Genomic DNA, 17639 nt, shown 5'->3' on the forward strand with positions numbered 1-17639 from the left:
ACCCTTGGTAGTGACCTGCTGAGAAAAGCTCAGTGTCGGTTAAGAAATTCGAATAGGCTTGGATATGAATGAGTGAGGCGTGTCAATGGGCACCGAAGATAAGTCTTCTGAATTGCCCTTTATCTCATGAAATTGATTGGGGAGGGGGGGGGGTGGGAGTCATGCTCACCTGTAATGATTTAATCTAAAGGTATGCGTATAATGTGGTCCATGTATAACTGAGTCATATTTAAACCTACGAATTCTTCGCAAGCTTAGAGAGTATCGATATCTCTCGTCGAGGCACGTTTTAAAATACTTCAGAAGAGCTCCGCAAATTTCAGTCAAACTAGAAAAGCTCCAAAGCCGACTGCAGTTCCCCGTGAACTTTCGTTATTTCCTCATTTTGAGTTCTTTGCTTGGAAAATTTTCAACTCGGATTTGAGTGATTTTAGTTGTTCCTAACTGCTTCATCAACCGTAATTTCATGGCAGCTATTCCTGTGGTTCGAACGGAGGTTAAAACGAAAGTGTGGCATTCAGGGCATTTACTGACTTGAATCTCATACTATAATAGATGTTCGATTTGGTCCGGCACTGATTAAATACAACTAACGCCATGACACGCGTAGTCGGTTTCCTGTTCGTCCTTGTTGTGGTTTTGAGTTCTTCGGAAGGAGTGGAAAATTTAACCGAGCTTGAGTGGTGGGAAACAACGCTCCTCTATCAAATTTATCCCCTATCATTTAGAGACTCAAATGGAGATGGCCACGGTGATTTAAATGGTACTTAATTTCCAGTATTTACCGGTTTTACGATCAATAAGTGGACTTAATTTTGCACGAAAAAACTACTTTTGAGACTGCATTAATTTTGAGTTGTAGTACTAAGTAACTATTTTACGATGAAGAGCGTTGAGATTGCAGTCATACTTAAAAAAAAAATTACAGGATACTGCTCGAAGATTTGTTACACGGATTCACAACAGATTATCCTTTCATTTACTAATTGCTTTCTTTTCCTTTGCAGGGATTTATGAGAAACTGGATCACCTCAAAGAAATAAGAGTAGATGCTGTTTGGATTCAACCGTTTTACAAATCACCGATGTTTGATATGGGCTACGATATTTCGGATTATAAATATGTTGATCCCCTTTTCGGAACCATCGACGATTTCAAGAGGTTACAGAAGGCGATCAAAGATTAAAGGTTAGTTTCAGAATGATTCGAAGAATATCCGGTGTACTAAGTAAAAGATTTCCCATTTAAATTTGTGAATTTGAAATTATTTCACAATGATAACAGATGCGAGAATGTCCTGTGTGGGTATAATTTGATACTTATTCATACACGAAGCATTTTCATTTTAATCATTAATAATCATTTCATCGTTCAGTTTCAAATTTATATAAAATTGTTTCGGACCGTCTGGGGCTCGCTTTCAAGTATTACACTTTTTTGCGACACAATTATCACCCCGATTACATTACCTCAACTACCTAATTATGATCAAAGTTATGGAAACATTTTCAAGCTTGGATCGAAATAACGCCGAAAAAAGAGACAATGGTCCATGCAGTGGTGGGACATAGTCACTTGTATTTAATTGTAGTTGGAACTCATTTTATTTGGCTTCAGCCACAACGGATGAAGTCCAGCTAAAACTCTAGTTGAGGCTACAAGCCCAATTGCTTGGATTATATTTTGCATGGAAGGACCACAATTTTTTGTTAATTTTAAGGACAATTTATGGACCAGTTGCTTCCCTGTGCAGATCGATGGTCCTATAGATGAGCTAGAAAGAGTGGTTCCTTACTGCAAAATGTAGTCCAACTGGGGGGTTTAGAGGACAAGGCGCATAAATACATTTTTTGAAAAAAAAAGATAATATTGATTTTAAATAAAACTAGTCTTAATGCATATTCTGTGAAAAATTCGCTCCCGAATTCTAATTTTTAAGTTTCAAAAAGTCAGTTTGGACAATCCCCCGCCAAAAGGATCCATGTAATTTTGAAACTTCAAACACGTATTTCTCGAAACGGCAAGAACTGCACTTATGCACCTGTCCTCCAAGCCCCTCAATTTGTACATCCAATTTTTGGCTGGACCCTCCACCTCTATAATTAAACTTTTCCATTTTAAACAGGAATGAAGTTAATTGTGGACTTCGTACCAAACCATACAAGTGATCAAAGTGAGTGGTTCAAACTCTCCGAACAACGCGTGGAGCCTTACACGGATTATTACATTTGGAAGAACCCTAAACGCATCAATGATACTCATACAACAGTCCCGAACAACTGGGTGAGCCAAGAGATAAGCAGCAAAGGCGTGGCGTGCTTTGCGATGTATCGAATGATCTGCCATTTAAACCTATGAAAAAGGATCGATAAACAGGGTGTTCGCAGCAAACACCTTAATAATCGATTCTTCACCATAGGTTTAAATTACATATCAATCGATATATCAGTGCGAAACCACGTATCTCCGATTGCGACCTTGCAGACTTCCTATCATTCATTATATTATCTTTGAAAAACGAGTCCACGCCATTTCTTAAAAACTTCCTTGATTTTTCATTACAGTGAACAGATTATTCTGCTTAAATGTCAAGTTTTAAAGGCTTGTCTCGCTTCAAAAAAATAAAATAGGAGCAAAAATTCTGAAACACCGCAATGGAGATAAGACGCAGTGGTTTCGCATAGATATTGTCTTGTTATCCATCTTATTACCAAAATGAGGCAACTTTGTGACACTTATAAAACAGTTTTTAAATAAAGGTCCGATTCAGTGACAAAAAATGAACTTAATATACCCTGGTAAAAATTGGCAGTAGAATCTGTGTTCCAAAATACCATAGACCGACAGCCGGCTGTAAAATTTCCAATAGCTTCTATAGCCGGCTACACAATTTATTATAGCCTTTTATAGCCGATGGCGATTAAGCAACAGCCTGGCGATAAAGTGTATGCGAAACGTTACTAATTACGGATGCTAGGACTTAGTGAGTGTTTGGAATACTGCTCTCTTTTTGGGCCGTAGTATCTTGATTTATTTTGCGAGGAAAGCTCCGTACTTTTGATGGACGACTGTCATTACTAATATATTAGAGCGCCTTCAGTTTCGTAGGATGCTGTGCAATATCTCTGGTGTGAAATAGTTGCTTCAAGCGCCGTGGCACGCTGCGGCGCGGCAGGCGGGCAGCCAGCGCGGAACGCGCATTGGCGCCTACAAACCTAACAGGGATACTTCACGCATTGCGCAATGCGTGAAGTATCCCTGTTAGGTTTGTAGGCGCCAGTGCGTCGCCGCTCCACGTTGTGTTAGGCTCTAATATTTAATCTCGCGAAGTCAGCGTTTTTAAACTCATGACTTTGAAATGTTTGCACACTGTGTATGGATTATTCTCATTTTAGTTGATGAAAAAAAATATGTAGTGAGGGAAAATATAATGTGTGTTTTGTAAATATTAAGGTGGTTCCGTATCAAACTTAATGATTTCCAAAGCACACGAATTTCTACACAATTTCTTATAGCCTTTTATAATCGATGGCGAAAAAGCAACAGTCAGGCGATAAAGTGTAAAGCCCGGCGATAGGAACTAAAGCCCGGCTGCATACTTTTTTATCGCTTCGTATAGCCCGGCCGTATGATTTTCTCCGCATTCTACAGCCAGCTATATGATTTTCTGTACCTAGCCTTCTTTAGCCGGCTCTAAGAATTCCTATGGTATTTTGAAACGTAGCTCTTATCGCCAATTTTTACCAGGGTAAGTATTTTTATCTATATATGGATGACTAAAGTGCAAAGCCGCGTATCTCCGTTTATGCGACGTTGTAGACCTCCTGTCATACTTTACTTTATCTTTGGAAAACTGAATGTAACTTCTTGAATGCCTCCTTCATTTTTCATCCCGGTACCAGCAGAATATTACGTATAAATTTCAAGCCATGAAGTTGGCTTGTTTCTGTTTCAAAAATAAAATATGAGCGGAAGTTTTGAAACACCGTAATGGAGATACGTGGTTCCGTACTTTGGCCGTCGACATATGTGGGAAACTACGTTAATTCAGATACCGAGTAGATAGGGTTGTTTTTATTATTCTTCTTCAATTTTGTCTAAAGTTTGAAAATCATTGAAAGCACCTCTGATTAGTGGCAAGATCATTCATTATTCGGAAAATTTTTAAATAATCTGAAACGCCTTTTTAACTGTTGGTTTTTACAGAAAAGTTTCTTTGCTTGGACAGCATGGACATGGAGTGAAAAAAGAAAACAGTACTACTTTCATCAGTTCTCTCCGCAGCAACCGGACTTAAATTTCCGCAATCCTAAAGTGAAAAAGGAAATGGAGGTATGACGCTTCTAAGTTTTAATTGGCTAAATGATTGATTTACTTAGATTGTTTCGGTTTGATTTAACTCCGTTGGTTTAGGTTGCTTAATGATAACATTTTTAGTATATATAAGTTAGTAAGTAAGTAAGTAAGTAAGTAAGTAAGACAATAAACAAATACTTAAATAAATTAATAAACAAATAAATAAATAAGGAAGAAAGAAACAAAGAGAGAGAAAGTAAGTAAGTACGTAAGTAAATAAGTAAGTAAGTAAGATTCGGTTTATCTAATAATATGAAAGACATGAGCTAGTTTGTTGTTGGGCAGGAATGGCTGTGACTATTCGTGGTTGGTAAAACAGGATTTAGTTTCACGCAACAGAAAAATTAGAAACTATTACTCATTGAGTTAGCGGCCTATGCTAACCCGAGTTGGTAAATGATGATCTAGTGCTCCTAACTGGGACCGTGATACCACTTGACATACCGACTAGTCACAGAAACCCAACTCCTTCGCTCTCAAATTTACCAACCCGGAATAGTTGCATTGTCCACCACGTCAGGTTTGCTTACCTTGAAATATGGTAAACAAAGACAGCACTAAGTTGTATTTTACGACCAATCTGGAACTTTCAACATACACTTATTTGAAGGTAATGCGTACTATGAAATAAGTTGCATTTCTAAAAAGAATTGGTGGGAGAATCAAATTCGAGATATTAATTCTGATGTAAGTAAATTTATGTACACTCTAGTGACTTCTGCATTTCTTGCTTAAGATCCTAATAACAATTTTACTGATGTAGATAAGTATGTGTATTTGTTGTTTCCATGCTCCAATTACTAATTACAAACTAAGAAGTTATACTTGTTCTTTTCTGAAAATGTTTCTTCAGATGGAAAAATTAGGTGTTTCCAGTGAAAACTAGTGAAAGTCAAGTGTTAGTTCAGAATTCGATCAGGCTCTATCCATTGAGTTCTTAAAGATTAAATTAAATAACAAAGAAAATAAAGTACCTGCGTAAATGAGCTAGATGAATTAAAAATAGCAAACAGTACAGTATTAAGTAAAAAAATTAATTAATTAGGTAAAATAAAAATAAATTTAAAAAATCTACCTAATAAATAACAAAATTATATGAAATTTAGGCCTTAGCAAAAAATTGCAAGTAAATCGGTATGGATCTCATAATATATTGTACATCTTGGCGGAAAAATCTAAGTTGATTGCAGAAATTCTAGTTTTTCGACAAAATCAAAGTTATATGCCGATTTTTCGTCGCGATGATTATCGCTCGGTTTTAGCTTAATGCTTAGGGTTCTCGGCTAGTATTAGGTAGGTTGTAGGTTCGAACCCCGACAAAGGTGAAAAAATAATGTCGCCAAAATACACTGGATTAGCCTCCGAGAGATTAATCTTTTTCATTTTTCACGGTTTCGGTGAGTTTAATTGTGCATAATCGTTTTATTTGGGGGAAAAGGGCTCTTTTCCAACACCTTCTGTTACAAGCCCCAGTTTTTGTGTGCCGCCAGATTGGAGCTGGAACAATCTCGATTCATTCTGTAAACCAGGCATTCAATAAAGCCTACCAGGCGTTTATTCTTACATAACAATACGAGTAAGGAGTGAAACTTTAATACTTGGCAAGATTTACCAACCCGCGTAGTCGGAGAAGGCAACCCGCCCGCCCGTGACACCGTTAGCCATACTTACCAACCCGCTTTGTTCGGATCAAACAGGAGTGTAGCTATGACGAAAACGAAATGTTCTACGGTATTGGCTAGATTTGGGGGTGGATGGATTCCGAGTGGACGCAGTGATTTGTTTGTATGAAGCCGAGCATTTTATGGACGAACCGCCTGGTTTTGGCTGGGATTCTCGCACTTACACTATTGAACAGCCGGAAAACGTTGAGTTGATCAAGGAGTGGAGGGCTCTCCTAGATGAGTACTCTACAAAAGATGGGCGGTCCAGGTAATTTACTTTATAAGGAAAAAGGTCGTAAGAACATTCGAATGGTACCGAATTCCTCCACATGGAAAAATTTCATTTTAGGAAAGTTGAGCATTTTGCTCTTAAAGGTTCAAATACATTCGATCGAATAGTGAAAGAAATTCTCAGAAAAACTGGGGACGAAAATTTTTAAAAGTTTCCATGAAAATTCGTTCTTGATAAAAAACGTCACAATTTGATTTATAGTTAGAAGTTTTTTTTAAACTAGGTATTCATTCATTTGAAGTTCGCCTTCAACTTTACTGCATAGGCAACATACCGACCGGGGTGCAGGAATAAGGCACCTATCAGCACGTAACTATTCGCAAAACACATATTAATCTCGCTCTACAAACTTGATAGAGACAAGAGACCATGCAAAGACTAATATTGACTAATATCGTCCATCGAAAGTTCGCCTTCAATTTCGCCGCTTAGTCGAAAAACATACCGGAAAGCGCGAATAGTTATCTACTCGATGAATACACATTTACATAGCTCAATGAGCTTTGGTTAAATTGATAAACAAACGACTTACATCGAGCCTATTGGTAGGAATCGTGATAGAGACAGATCAGTTTTGAGCTAAATATTATTTTGTTTTTATTTTCATGCTTTCCAGATTACTGTCTATTGAAAATTATGGCCCACCTCCGAAACTTTTGGAGTATTTTGGGAACAAGACACATCCAGGATCTCATATTCCGTTTTACTACTTCTTAACATTCGCAGAAAACGAGTGGAATGCAACGGTCTTAGATTTTTTTATTCACTGGCAGACGGATGTTCTCCCAAGGAGCTCCTACAATTGGGTGGTAAGCCATCAGAAATTATACAATTATACACAGAAGTACAAATGTATTAATAATCATATAATTAAATTTACTGCAGCCCGACATGATATAGCACTAAATAACCTGGGGGAAAAAGGCTAAAAATTGAAGAGATGTACGAGACGCTTCGCCCGAATTCTCGGGCTTTTTCAATCGACAAAAAAGGTAACACCTTGTTTCCTTTGAAAGCTTGTTTCCTTATTCGTTTCCTTTTTTCTCGATTGCGAAAAAGCCCGAGAATTCAGACGAAACGGCTCCAATATCTCTTCAATTTTCAGCCTTTTTTCTCCCAGTTTGTGTTGTTAGTACTATAATTACGTATATACATATAAGAATAATGATGATGTGAGCTCTGCAGACGCGTTTCGGGTCTATGTAGTAGTAAATGGTGGCATTTTTAGTAGTGAAATAGGTGGGTTGGTTCAATTAATATGTGTCTAATTGTTGCAGCTTGATAACCACGACAATCATAGGACAAGTTCCCGACTTTTCCCGAGAGTGTGGACGTGTGGAACATGATCGTCCTGTTATTGCCGGGACTTGCGAGTGTGTACTACGGGACCGAGCTCGGAATGGAGGACCTGAAACTTCGCATGGATCAGGGCCAGGATCATTTCAACGGGGGTCTTGGTCGTTCTGACCGAAGGGACGCCTATAGAGGACCCATGCTCTGGGACGACACCGAAAACGCAGGTAAAATTCAAATTCAACGTGTATAAATACACCCTTAGAGGAAGTTGTCCTAGTTACATTGACTTTTAATTTCTTTCTTAAAAGTAACGAGGAAACAAAGCGTTGGAAAAAATTTCTGTGAAGGATTTTATCCGAATTGCATAAGGGCTATAAAATTCCTTTTTATAAGATCTAAAGTGTAAATAATACTCGTTAGTAACAAGCATCTTGGCTGAACCACAAAATCTTGGCGTTAATTATGGTTTTGAATGCAAAAAATTTCTTTTTGTTGCACCGCTCATAAAATAAAGTTAAAAAAAAAAAAAAAAAATTCACACCGTTAAAAACTTGTGTAGGACTTATTTTTTAACTAGCGTAGTAACAAGAAATTTTGAAAACAATTATGAAACCCGATCAGAAAAGTTCCAATACCTTATTAATTATGGTGTTACTCAGCAAAAATCTCTTGACCACGGTTTCAATTGATCAGTCTTGGCCATCAAAACTTATTTAGGTGAGCGGCGTTAAAATATTATAAAAAAGAGAAAAAAAAATGTTGAAATGTTTGCTAGTTACAGAAGAAATACGGCGGTCAGTAAGAAAATTAGTTTAATCTTCCGCTTAACCCTTTTGACTTTGAATGTCATATTGTTTCATAGGTTTTCACATCAGGGAAGAAGCCTTGGTTGCCCGTGCATCCAAATTTCTGGCGAACAAATGTCAATGCTCAAAAACGGGAGCCGAACAGTCACCTGAATACATTCAAACGGCTTGCAGCTCTGCGTAAGACTCCCGTTGTCACACACGGTGACTTCCATACGCACGTTGTCAGAACTTGGGTTCACATGTTCACTAGGCAAGTAACGTTGCAATAACAGTAAATAAATTATTACTATTTTGATTTTGCTTGATTCTCAATTTTTTTTTTTTTTTTTTTTTTTTTTTTTTTTTTTTTTAATGGAATGAAATTAATGAGGAATGCTCGAAGCTGAACTTAAAAAGTGTGAGCACTTGTGAGTTTCCTCTGCATGTTTGTTTTTGAACTGACTTTGCCGGAAATAAATGTTATCACTGGAGTAACATAGTAACTACAACTAGAAATGGAAGTAGGACCTGGAATCCATTATGAAAATTTTAGGAGAAACGATTTCTCTTTTCTCCGTAATGTGTCTAATTGCACGCAAGAGACGCAACCGCAAGGATACGCCTTTTAGGGACGATTATATCTGATCTTAATTATCTCAAAGTACTCCCTTTTCATTTCATTTAGATCACTGGAGGATGAAACTATCGCGGTTCTGGTTAACATGGGCTCAGAGAGGGAGGAAATATGTACTAAACATGTTGGATGTCAAATACCGGGGAACATGTTCGTGCACAGTCGCAGTGAAAATTCTGAACTAAATGTTGGGTAAGAAAAGGCAACACGTACCGTGGCTATGTTCGATTGTTTTGATTTAGAGATCTTTTATAAAATGAAAGTCGCATCGCTTCAATTACTTTCCATGCAATCGATCGACGGCATGAACTCAGATATACGAGAAAGTCTTAAGAGTGCCTATTAATGGATAAATGGAGCAGTATATGATTCAAGAACCCTTCAAAGAAGAATATGCACTAGATTTCAACTGTTGAATACATTCTCAAGTGGTACTTCTACCTAAATTCAGGTATATTTGTCTTCGTATGAAGGCTAAAAAAAGTCGCTACCTAGCAGAAATCAGTCACACAAGGCTTAGAGAGAGAAAAAAAAAACATTTAATGATAAGCTGAATTTAAACGGTCATTACACGGAAAATCAAATAAAAATTGAGCTCAAGATGCACTAAAATCAGTGCTCATTTGTTGACGCAAATGAAAAAAAGAAAAACCGCGCGTAGGTACGATCACTTACGTAAATATTACAAACTGGGTTGCCTCCAGCCGGTGAGTCTAAAAAGAGAAATTGGGGGACTTGGATATAAAACTTTTGTGCCTAGATTTTCGCAGTCAAGGGGCGCAGCTTGCAAATGTACCCTCATAGTGAGGCAATACGAGGTAGGAAAAAATACAAGCAATGAAAAAAGTCAGAATCAGACTCAATTAAGTTTTAAATTGTGATAAGAGTACTCAATCAATCGTTTAATTTTTTACAGGGACAAGGTTTTTTCAAACTCCAAAAGCAGCAGATGCATCCATATGAGGCCATACTCAGGGCTGGTTTTGAGCACGAGCGGAGCAGTTTCAGTATATTCCTCGATATTTATTCTCCTTTTTGAAATTTTCTCCGATTTCATTTCGTAAAATTATTTAGAAGAAAAAAACGTGATTAATAAAGTGTAAATGCATTGCCATTGTCTCTCTCCATCAATTTGATTTTTCAATTTTTTTAGGATGAAACGTGTAGTTTAATGTAAGAACAGAATATTTGCCTGTATGCAGCTATTTGTGCCTAAGAGATATCTTTGTAGGATACATGAAAACTTGAAAGCGAAAATCTGCATCCGCAGCTAAGCCCGCAGTTGGCGCCGCGCCGCACCGCGTGCCGCGGGTGAAGTGGTGAATGCCTGGAAGTCAAAACGCCTTCACTCCCGTGCGTATGCAACACGGACATCCATAGAGTTCGAATAGTTGCATCTAGGAGTTGAGATGAATTTGTGTAGAGTTCGTCGCATTCCACACTAACTCAGGGCGCTTCACTTATTTCTCTTGCGCCGTAATGTAATTCCAGCGCTGCTCATCATTCTGATGAAGTAAACTGTTACTGATTTTTGTCGCGACATTGTCGATTTTCCGAATAAGTGTTTGATTTTTCAAATATGTAACAACATTGCTGTCCTAAAATGTGGGCTACGGCACCTATCTTCTCTGATCTAAGGATGACGAATATGGTAAAGTCATCTCATGATCACTACAGAAAAAATTCGCATCTTTGTATTTTTTTTCGCCGAAGAGTTCGAAAAAAGACCATCTAGAAATGTAAAACGACGCACGGTTAGCCCTATCTGCATCGTGCAATACATCGATTTTCGATTCTTGTCGTGCCGTCGTAAATTTCAACTATCAGGCTGCTAATAGACATCCAAATATCACGGTACAAGAAATTATTTTTTTAAACATATACCTTCATGTCCTGAAAATGGTCGGGCAAATTATGATATCGAAAATCAATGGCGAGGCGTGAATGACCGATTATCGACATTTCTCCATTTGAAGCTGTGATAAAGAATCGATTATTAAGGCATTTGTTGCGAACACCTTGCTTATCAATCCATTTCCATAGGTTTAAACTGCAGATCAATCGATATTCCGCAAACACGCCACGCCACTGTTGAAAATGTGTTTTAAAATGAGAGACAGTACCTGAGAGATAATGATGTCCCCACAAGGAGCTATGCTGGAGGTACTCGTGGTCTCTGATGCTGGGATTGAGAGCATTCTCTTGTGGTTCAGAGAAGTCGAATCCTTCGTACTGATCTTCGTCGTTGCTCGGGCCGTACGCCCTTTGGCTCACCTCCGGCAGGTCCAAGTACACGTCCGGGATGTCTGCCTTCCCCAGTCGACTCACCAACTCCCGCACCAGGTTATTGTTGTACGGATACAGGTTCAACTGCAATCGCAAACCATCAAAAAATAAACTCGAGGTTAGTTCAAGATGGATTGCATATTGCAAAAAGGAGCCAAGAGCATCCGAATGTTGCAAGGATTGTGCAACTTACATTCTTCGCAATAAAATTACTGAAATCATGCAAAAAGTTAAATTTACGTCGGTAATTTTCGTCTTGAATTTATTGTTTATTGGGAATGAAGCGGAAACTCGTTTAGATGATCAGTTTATACTTCCAAAGTAAAAACATTTGCACAATCTTAGCGACACTGGCATGCTCTTGGTTCCTTTTTGCAAAATGCGATCCAGATTTGGGCGTATTTCTATCAAACGGAACTATGTGCCCTATGACGTAAGCCCTGTTATGTGTGTATTCTTATGGGTCTCCGGGCTCATGTATTGTCTTAATGCACATAGTTCCATTTGATAGAAATACGTCCATTTAATGTGATGCATTTAGAGACTCCGCACTGCAATCTTGCCTATACTGAAAATTTTGAATATTTTTCCTCCAATGTTTCCTCCAATTTTTTTTCACAATATAATCTAAACCATCAGAAAATTTCAAACAATAAAATAGTCATAACTTTCTGCGAAATAAATATCGGAGTGAGAATTAATTGAACGTGGATATTCCTACTTGCTCTGCACGTGGGGTTTATGTTGTTTGGATTGAGAAAGAGCAGACGATTTTATACAGACGCTCTAATCTCCTCCGAATAATTATTCGGAGACAAAATCGAATGTTTTAATCAAGATTTCATGACTTGTGGGGGTCGTCGCCGACCTTGGTCCCGATCCTTAAGGGATTTGGCATTTATGAATACGAAATGATTAATTAAATAAACCGCTGGAGACTCACTATCATCGACTTCCGTTGGATATCGATTCTGTCCCTCACCAACGTTTCAATTTGATCTAATTAACACAGAATTCTTCACCGAATAATCAGTGAAATTTTTTCACTGGCATTTAAATAAAAAATTCTAGCCGATTATTTTCCTCGGTGTGGTAAAAAAAATAAAAATAAGAGGGAACAAATTAATAGCTTTAGAATATAAACTGATATCGAAACAGAGTAGGTATCTCTTTTCGCAATGTAGATTTACTAAAAACTGATTCCCTCAGACAATTATTTCTCAAAAATTATTCATCGCCGACTTTAATATTGTTTTGAATACTTCAATTTTTTATACTTCAAGCCCATTCTACTTCTTCAGTTAAAAAAAAAAAAAAAAAAAAAAAAAAAAAAAAAAAAAAATTGTTAGGGGCCATTCATAAATTATATAACGCTTTAGGGGAGGAATGAGGCCGAGGAGAGCGCTATGCCATTTTATTTTCACGTGTTAAGGATAGGGAAAGTCACAAAAACGTTACAAGGGCAGGGGGTGAAGAGAGGTTAAAAATGCCGAAAAAGTTTGTTACCTACCTAATTTAGGGACGGCCTTTTATTTAAACCGGATACTCGTATTTTTGGAGATGATCGTCATAACATCGGAGTGAAATTGTCTCCAGATTTCACTTAAAAATTTCTAACCCTGATTGTATTTTCCCTCCAAAATTTCCGACGTTAATTTACTCTTATTTTTCAGCTCCATGTTTTAATACTGTTCAGACGCACAACTAGAGTACCTACATAGCGAGAGTATAGATGAATCGCTTCATGACGGGCTTGGGGCCCAAAAGTGCAGCCATTCTTTAGCCAACGTCTAACACACAAAATTTCACTGCTAGTCTGCAAAGTCTGCAGATTGTAATCCTAACAAAGACGGCCAAAAATGTACATGCATGAGCGTTCTTCCGCAAAAATGAGTAAATTTATGAAAAAACCAAGTCAAATGCGTGCTTTATAAACGACGGCTCCTAACAATTGTATTGGTAAATCGCTCTGGATAATTGAAATTCATAGGTTGGCTGCATTTCTGGGCCCCAAATTTATTCAAGGAGGCATCGGTGAAGGCCTGATGGATTTTCGGATTTTCACATCCGTCTATACTCTCGCTATATAGGTACTCACGCACAACCAACCACACTGGAAAAAAAAGAATCTTAAATTTGCCGCCAAGAAGTATTTCTTCTTAAATCAAGAATTTTTCTGGTTAATATAAGCTACTTTCTTGATTAACCCAAGCATTATTTTTCTTGTATCAAGAAAAAGTCAGCTTAAAGCAAGAAGAAAAAAATTTCTTGGCGGCAAATTCAAGAATCATCATGCTTGATCCAAGCTACTTTTTTTTCAGTGCAGCTGTTTGAAACTGAGTATTTTGCGTATTTCAAAAACAAGGGGAATTAAACTTTTCCATCATCCCTGAAGAGATCATGTCATGTCTGGGTGGTAAAAAATTGTTCGAGAGGTCACGGCCCACAAGGGACTTGCCCACGAGGAGCGTCGACGCCGTTGCTACGGGGATTGGGAAATGTTTCCAAGTCGTGGGCGAAAAAAGCGAGAGTAATGGAAGTTGGATGCCGGGAACTTGCGAGACACCTGGAAAAACAAAGTTACGGGGGCGCGGGATCCCACCCTTTCCCGGGGCTTTTACTTTTATGTTCCCGTCGGCCCCGTCGGGGCCTCAACCGAGTCTGGACCCTCGAGCCCTCCACGTATGCTGTCAGATTTTTCAGCCCGGAGAGAGAAAAACAAAAGCCATCGTTCACCGAAAATTAAGGATTTTTAGGATATTTTAACATTCTAGATGTAAAAAAGTGTGCTACAACTCATAACGCTAAACGTATCACAAGTGGCATGCGACGTATCAAAATTTTCCGTCGCCACTTATTTTTTACAGGGATATTGTTCAACGCAGCTGTCCGAGAATTTTACTGAATTTTCTTTGTGCTGCCGATAAAATTCAGTGGAATTTACAAACAGATTCAGTCAACAGTTTTTCTGTAAGAAAATAAAATGGCGACGGAAATTTTGAAACGTCGCATGGCGCTTGTGATACGTGATACTTTGGCCGGATGGTGACGATATCTGCCGTGCTCTCTCATTGGATGAAAAACCTTACACAATATCGTAATCGGAGCAATAGTTATTTATTCAATAAAACGATAATTGAAATGAAGAAGATAACGAATGGTGCTTGAAGATAGAAAAACTGGTAATACAAATATTTAAACTTACAAGTATCGTAAATTGCATAATCAAGTACCCGAAGGCTCCCAGTTTTTTGCTCGTATCCTACCATTCTTGCGATTTTGAGGTACGATCAAGTAACTTTTCCGATTTCGTTCTCTAATCTTCAATTCTTCCCCACCGTAAAACTTTTACGAGAGGTATATCTCATGCAAAAGTATGTTTTAATGGCTTCTTTTGGCTTACATAATTTAAAACAGGTTTGCGGTCGAAATGGCACAACGTCATGTCACCTTTTCTCACTTTCAGAGAAAACCAAGAAAAAGTGTAATTCTCTCTGTTCCTCTCCTTCTTTTTTTGTTGAGCACGATATTTATAATATATTTCACCTACTTAGCTCACTCTGTTTTGAGAACCACCCTATTTAAAATTAATTTAATTCACCTCTCGGAATATTGTCTACGTATGTTAGCGACCGAACCTTATTTCAGTGTTAACCGTGATGTCAAATCTAAATTTGGCAAACCTGCCATGGGTTCCTTGCATTACAGTAAACAGACGAATGTTTCAAAGGGCAACCATCCCACGCAGTTCACTCTGAGGAAAAGTTTTCGAGATTGCCAGATAACTGAGTTTGGAGAATTGAACTATTACCGATCTGCAGGTTCGACGATGCTCAAAGGCGCACATTGTAAGATATTCCTTGAAAGCACTTGGAATCATTTGATCTTTGTGCACCCCCCTTAAATAAAAAATATTTCAATTTCTTTGTTTTAAAAATGTGCTTAAGAGGGTCATACGAGCTCCGGGGGAAGGGGGGAGGGAAGGCACATCGGCAAATTCCAGTCAACCACAGATTCTCGTATGTTGAAGTTAAACTGCAGTCATCCGCGACAACGATTCTCTTACTATTTTGACAATCTCTGCAATCTCCCCCAAATCTTCTTTTGGAGGTATTGAAGAAAAAGCTCAAAATTTATCAGTGGCATCTCTGTACTAGCTTACATAATTTCATCATTATTCAGATCACTCAGTTATTTCCCTTTCAGTGAGTGATTCCGCTAAGCTGCTCGCTGCGTTGTGGGGAGAGGGGGAAATGGGGTTTCATCGCAGCATTCTGCGACTTCGTAAAGAGAAGCACATTCGGGGATCTCGTCAAGTTTTAATTAAAACCGAAAAGTTGAAGTGAATACACGTTCACTCTCGAATGTATTTAGCTGGGATTCGCCGTTGTGGGGATGAGATTATCTCCCTGGATCCCCCACGAGGGTGGGGGGAGGGGAGGACATCAGGAGCAGGGGATTAAAGCTCCGAGGTCTCCTCTGGACATCTAAATTCTTACGACGCTCGGGGACGCTGGGATACGCGGTGCTCTTGTAAGGTCCTGGATTTTGTGGTTTTACTTTTTCGTATAAATTAGCGAGGAACATGATACTACTTTTGATTACGTCCAAAATCTTCTCCTAACCTTATAAAATGCGTTTCAACTAATGAGTGAAGCTGAGGGGTTTTTTTTGGTGTGGTAAAGGCGTGCGATGACATTTCATCAAGACCTCCTGAAGCAAGCCTCCCTCTCCCCTTCTCGGTTACCCTGTTCCAGGGTGGCATAAAACGTAAGAAAGAAATGAATGATTGGAAATTTCAGTGAAATATTTCATATTTTTCTGGGGCTAGAGTATGCAACCCGCACTCAAACACATAAAAATAGAAGAAAGTCACAATGTTTACATTATCCGAAGCATAAAAAGGAACCGGTATTTTCCAATATCTTTTATGAATTTATAAAATTTCATGAAATATTTCACGTGAAATTTCAAGATTTTATTTGTCATGAAATTTTGCCACCCTGTCCTGTTCCCACTTACGCCGCAGTTAATCAATGTGTTCAGGCCATGGTCATCTATAAGGGCGGTCCTGTTCAATGGACCCCTGCGGGTTCTTAAATACCTGTCGAGGGTTCCCATTATTGGAGATGAAATAAATGGAAAAAGCGTGAAGGGAGATACAAATTTGAGAAATGAAGTAAATAAAGTGAAAAAAATACTATGCGCTAAGTATCTAATGCTGCTAAGATGATGAACCGTTTATCATTTGGCAAAAGAACCTAAATGGATTTACCTCATAAGCTCTTTGGTGAAAAAACGTCCCTAAAGCTATGTCCTAATTTTCAGGCAAGAATTTCCAGTCTTTGATCTCTAGATTTGCATTGGACAGAAAAGAGACTCACAGACTTACACTATGGCAAGTCTGAATAAACGTGACAGAGGGTTGTCGTGAAATCAGTTGAAAGAGAAAGAGACCAACAATAGGTACCATGTCAATCTCAAGGCCTGGATACACGCTCAAATTTCCGTCAATTTCCGATCAAAATGATGACAAAAATAGCGGTCGAGAATTATCTAGATTGACGGGTAAAATTAATTAAAACAGCGTGTTGATTGAAATGAGCATGAAATAAGCACGGTTGTGTGGAAATTAGATGACTGATGAGACTCACAGTTCCATCATCTACCATCAAATTTTTGCAGGCCGCAAAAAATGTATGGTAGATGGTGCGCACTAATCGTACCATTTGATCGGAAACTGATGGAAATTTGAGCGTGTATCCAGGCAATCCAGGCCTTTATGGAGAAAAGCACGGCACAATTCAATATCGACGGTGAAACTACCACACCACGTATCTCGTTTGCGGTGTTTGAAAAGCTCCGCCCCCATTTTATTTTTTTGACAGCGAACAAATGCATTTTATTCCTCGAAGTTTTCACAGAGTTTTCTTGCACTTGGAGGAAAAATCACCGAAGTTTTCAAAAACTGACGGTTAGTGATTTTCCATGTGTAAAATAAAGTATGACAAGAAGTCTACAACGCCGCAACCCGAGATGCGTTATATGGTAGTTTTACCGTCGATATGTTTTCTGTCTCATAAAGCGCAGCGTTCTATTGTACGAGAATGCATGACCGAATAATGTAGCAGTGACTAAGTCCCGCTAAAAACGGCGCATGAGTACATGTTGATGGTGAAACTGCAGAAATGCATCGGGCGTTCCAGACTTCCTGTCCTACTTAATTTTCCAAATGGAAAACTACAGAACGTCATATCTATAATATTTCAGGGAATTCTCTTCTCCTCACGAAGAAGACCGGGGGCCTGTGGTTGCGTTTCTGC

At 38.5% G+C, this 17639-nt stretch overlaps 2 protein-coding genes across 3 annotated transcripts in view; one reads left to right on the forward strand and one right to left on the reverse strand.

Annotated features, from left to right (window-relative positions):
* 7B2 (Secretogranin_V domain-containing protein 7B2) overlaps positions 1 to 17639 on the reverse strand; it is a 40748-nt gene that overhangs the window by 14359 nt on the left and 8750 nt on the right. For both annotated transcript variants that reach the window (XM_019042269.2, XM_019042270.2), the window contains exon 3: positions 11154 to 11400. In XM_019042269.2, the coding sequence (XP_018897814.2) occupies positions 11154 to 11400 (247 nt within the window). The remainder of the gene's footprint in view (positions 1 to 11153; positions 11401 to 17639) is intronic.
* On the forward strand, positions 149 to 11084 carry LOC109031004 (alpha-glucosidase). The gene is given in 11 exon segments (XM_072297534.1): positions 149 to 763; positions 1008 to 1183; positions 1376 to 1424; positions 2126 to 2283; positions 4207 to 4332; positions 6929 to 6934; positions 7590 to 7626; positions 7629 to 7852; positions 8471 to 8671; positions 9026 to 9222; positions 9947 to 11084. Coding segments are annotated over 11 exon segments (1488 nt in total). The 5' UTR covers positions 149 to 597; the 3' UTR covers positions 10095 to 11084.

Source organism: Bemisia tabaci, chromosome 3 (assembly GCF_918797505.1).
Source record: "Bemisia tabaci chromosome 3, PGI_BMITA_v3".
In the NCBI taxonomy this organism is placed as follows: domain Eukaryota; kingdom Metazoa; phylum Arthropoda; class Insecta; order Hemiptera; family Aleyrodidae; genus Bemisia; species Bemisia tabaci.